The sequence below is a fragment of the Limulus polyphemus genome, unplaced genomic scaffold (genome assembly GCF_000517525.1).
Source record: "Limulus polyphemus unplaced genomic scaffold, Limulus_polyphemus-2.1.2 Scaffold4814, whole genome shotgun sequence".
Classification (NCBI taxonomy): domain Eukaryota; kingdom Metazoa; phylum Arthropoda; class Merostomata; order Xiphosura; family Limulidae; genus Limulus; species Limulus polyphemus.
In genome coordinates, this window is record NW_013670424.1 from 68,095 (window position 1) to 71,860 (window position 3,766).

The following is a 3,766-nucleotide window of genomic DNA, read 5'->3' on the forward strand; positions in this document are numbered from 1 at the left end:
TTTCTTCAGAAAGAAATTATACAGAAAATTAATAACGAACGGAGGCGTAACAATACATTTGTATTGTTGTAATATTATAAAACAAGTGGACTGTGTTGCTGTTTGTTTGTTGTTGAAATTTATCGCCAACAAGTCACAAACACACCAACTGTAAATAATCTGGTCTACAAAACATGACAGTAGCAATATGACTTCGGGATTCCAATTACAAAGTGTCAACAGAAGTCATTGCATGTTTGGTTTGAGTTTGGGAAAAGTAACTAGATTAACCATTAGTTTAACGTTGATTAATGCTGTACCTAAATCAAAGTTTGGCGAGTTTTTATAATCAGTTGTTAAAGGTTTTATTAAAAAATCATCCCTGCAGTTTTTCGTGTTACTCTACAAACTCATGTGGAATTTTGAATCTTATTCCTCGAAATTGTGGATCAACATATGAAAATGAAACTTGAAACAAAATATGGGAATTTTGAACTTTAGAGCTTGGTCGACATTTAAGTAACAGTAAAATTACGAGCTTCGAGCAATTAAAAAAATACAAACTCTGACATTTTTAAAGCAAAATGCATAAAGCAAAATATAATGTATTGGAACATACTTTGCTTCGGTTAGCTACCTAATGGACTATCTGTGCTCCGCCCACCAGTGCTATCGAAACCCGTCATAACGTGGTACATACACGTTAGTTATGTTTATACTTTCTTTAATACAACTTATTGTTTGAGTATTTTACGGATTTTTCTGTTAATCTTAAGCACGTCTCTAAACTTTTATAATTTTGTTTCAGTATATGTTTACAGATTTCTACAGTTTTCATCAAATAACAATTTTCGGATTTTCTCCTTCCTATTGGTAATGCCTGTATTAACCGTTTATCTTAACGTACTTTTATGGGTATATTTTTCTCTGATTTATTCTATACAGATTTTAACGCTTTCTCCATGCTGCGTCACACTAAATCAATCCTATGTGTATGAAAAACTATCGTCTAAATTTATATTCAAGCAGTTTGAACAAACTACTGCAATGTTATATGTACTATTTTTAAAGTGGTTAACCCAAACAATATTGTGTCCACCAGTTTCCTGAACACAGTCGTCTGAAGTGACTTTTAAAACACTCCGTATTTAGCAAAAGCACATGACTTGTGATCAAATATCTGACGATCATTAATGTTTACTTAGAAAATCTGGATTACAAAACTCCGACAATTTTCTGGCAAAGCTACCTGAGCATAGCCGTCCCTAATTTTGAAGTGCAAAACTCACTAGAACAGTGGTTCCTAAACTTTTCACCACCAAGGACCCCTTTTATTTTATTTTTTTCCCACAGACCCCATGTTTTTGAAAAATTCCGTCTACCCAACAAACTTTTTTTATTAACTAATAATTAACTTGTTTTCTCATTTTTTCACTGTCAAATAAAAGACATATATAACTGAGTGTGCAATTAAAAGAACAGCAGAATTAAAACATTATTTGTTTAATGAGATGGTTAATGTTGCTTTATTGATACTATGTTCCACAATTTTTTCCCACGAGGAGCTTAGCTGAATTTTTAACGGCTTTTCTCACATACTTAGAGAGCCAGAACAATTGTGACAGTTATAGAACAGTCTCAGATTTTTACGTTGTTATTATTCTGTGTCTTTCCGTGCATTATTTAATTAAAGAACATAGCTTACGAACCTCCAGTATTACCTCACGGACCCCAGGTTGGGAACCACTGTACTAGAAGGTAGGTAGCTAGCCAACAACACTCACCGTCAACTCTTGAGCTGGTCTTTCTGACCTAATAGTTGGAATTGACCATCACTCTTATAATACACTCACGGCCTCAAAGCGCGAAGTACGTTTTCGTAATAATTAGACTCGGCATGTGAACTCTTCGATTCACAATCCAGGTAAGTTAACCGTTAAACCATACCTGAACCTCATGAGAGAGAAATATTTGTTTTATAGATGGTAGCGTAACAGGTATTTGAGCTACTTCCAGCGTCTTTCATAAAATATTATAAAACACTGACCACTAATTTTTTTTAACCTGCCAACCTAGCCTCCTTCCCTCTCAAAGTGCGCAGTTAAATAACATTATTTCGTAATTTACTCCTTCTAAGACTACCTTTTCCTGCCCAATATAAAGCTTGTACAAGATTGAATTTTGTATTAACCAAACGTCTCAAAATTATATAAACTTTCGGTTATAGTTTTAAGAATAAATCTCTTCTCGACTGTAATGTCCTGAAAGCCACAACATATGTTTATACATCATCACAAGTACTCAAACTGCTGAAAGTATATAACACAGTAGACATAAAGATAGTCTCCTGAAAGCCACGATATATGTCTATACACCCCTACAAGTGATCAGAACTGCTGATTTATTGTATAAAACATAGGTGAAACAAAGGACTACATCCAATCAGTGTTCTGGTATCTACAGTATATATATCTAGACACTCGTAAGTTCTCAGACTAACGATGATGATATGGGCATAACTAAAAAAAAGAAGCTAAAACTAATAGCAGCTACAATAAATAATACTCGTGTGTTTAACTTATTACTTACATGTGTACAACAAAAGGAATACAATTTAAGAATTGTTACGTTTAACAGTCTTGTAGAGAAGTTGCAAACGTTGAATTGGATTATTTCATCCACTGTTTATGAACCCACACTGATCAACGGTCAGTAAGTGAGCGATATCCTACATGTTCACAGGGGTTTCTATAAAAGTGGTAACAACATACATAATTGCTGCAATATTTATCGTTAGGTAATACGAAATCCCTTTATCAGGTTATAGACGTGGTTGACATTAGCTTTAAGCCTCAGAATAAGCTGGTGAAACATTAAATGGGATTATTTTCACGCGGATTATGTGAAATGTTTTTATTAAAACAATATCATGGCTTTTTATTATACCATATTAATATCAAAAATGTTTCGATATCATGAAAGATTTTGTAATTTGTAATTTTTGTAATTTGAAATTTTACAACTAAAACAGTTAACAGGTAATCTTTATTTAGTCGGTTGCTATGACAAATCAAGTTGTCAACACCGATTCATTTGTAAGCTATACTGTTGACAGACTGAAAACAACCTACTTTTGTTGTCATAATTTTATTTTTGATACCAATCTTTTAGTATTACAAAAAGTCAGTTTTGTTTGAAAAATAATTTTTGAAATAATATTTAAATTATAACAGTTTTCATCGGAGAAATAAGTCTTTGTTGCAATAAATATTATTGTAAGGACTTTTTTAAACTATTGATAAAGGTTTTTTAATTTATTCTTAATTACACATATATTCCAGCAGATGAGGAACTTGAGAAAACTGTCTTCCTGCTTCTGGATGGAGAGGAGTACGAGTTGTCTTTATTTAATCAACACGCTCTTGCCACACTTACGGTAAAGTACTGGTTGAATAATTTTGATGTAGTGGTCTGGAGACACTGGCATTATATTTTTTGCAAGTTTTTCTGTCTTTTTCTGGTTACTGGTTTTACAAAGAGGATTTATTTTCTAATTCTTGTTTCTATCGACCTTTTACATATAATGGTCAATCAGTAGTTGTCCTCTCCTCCTTTTAGTGCCTCACTAGTTTCCAGAGAAAAAAATACCACTGTGTTACTAGAGATTTTTATTAAGTTGTGAATTTGTTTATAGTTACTCAAGCCAGAGTTGGAGCTAAATGTAGATTCCATTGGATGGCAAATGGTTTGTTTCTTTTTTGAATTTCGCACAAAGCTACACGAGGGC

At 32.9% G+C, this 3,766-nt stretch overlaps 1 protein-coding gene across 2 annotated transcripts in view; it reads left to right on the top strand.

The window, feature by feature from the left end:
• Positions 1-3,758, top strand: part of LOC106471725 — a 22,801-nt gene extending 19,043 nt beyond the window's left edge. The window contains exon 2 of one of the 2 annotated variants that reach the window (XM_022400331.1): positions 3,321-3,758. In XM_022400331.1, the coding sequence (XP_022256039.1) occupies positions 3,321-3,577 (257 nt within the window). In that variant the 3' untranslated portion in view covers positions 3,578-3,758. The remainder of the gene's footprint in view (positions 1-3,320) is intronic. The other variant, XM_013932346.2, reaches the window with a different exon arrangement.
• The last annotated feature ends 8 nt before the right edge of the window (positions 3,759-3,766 follow it).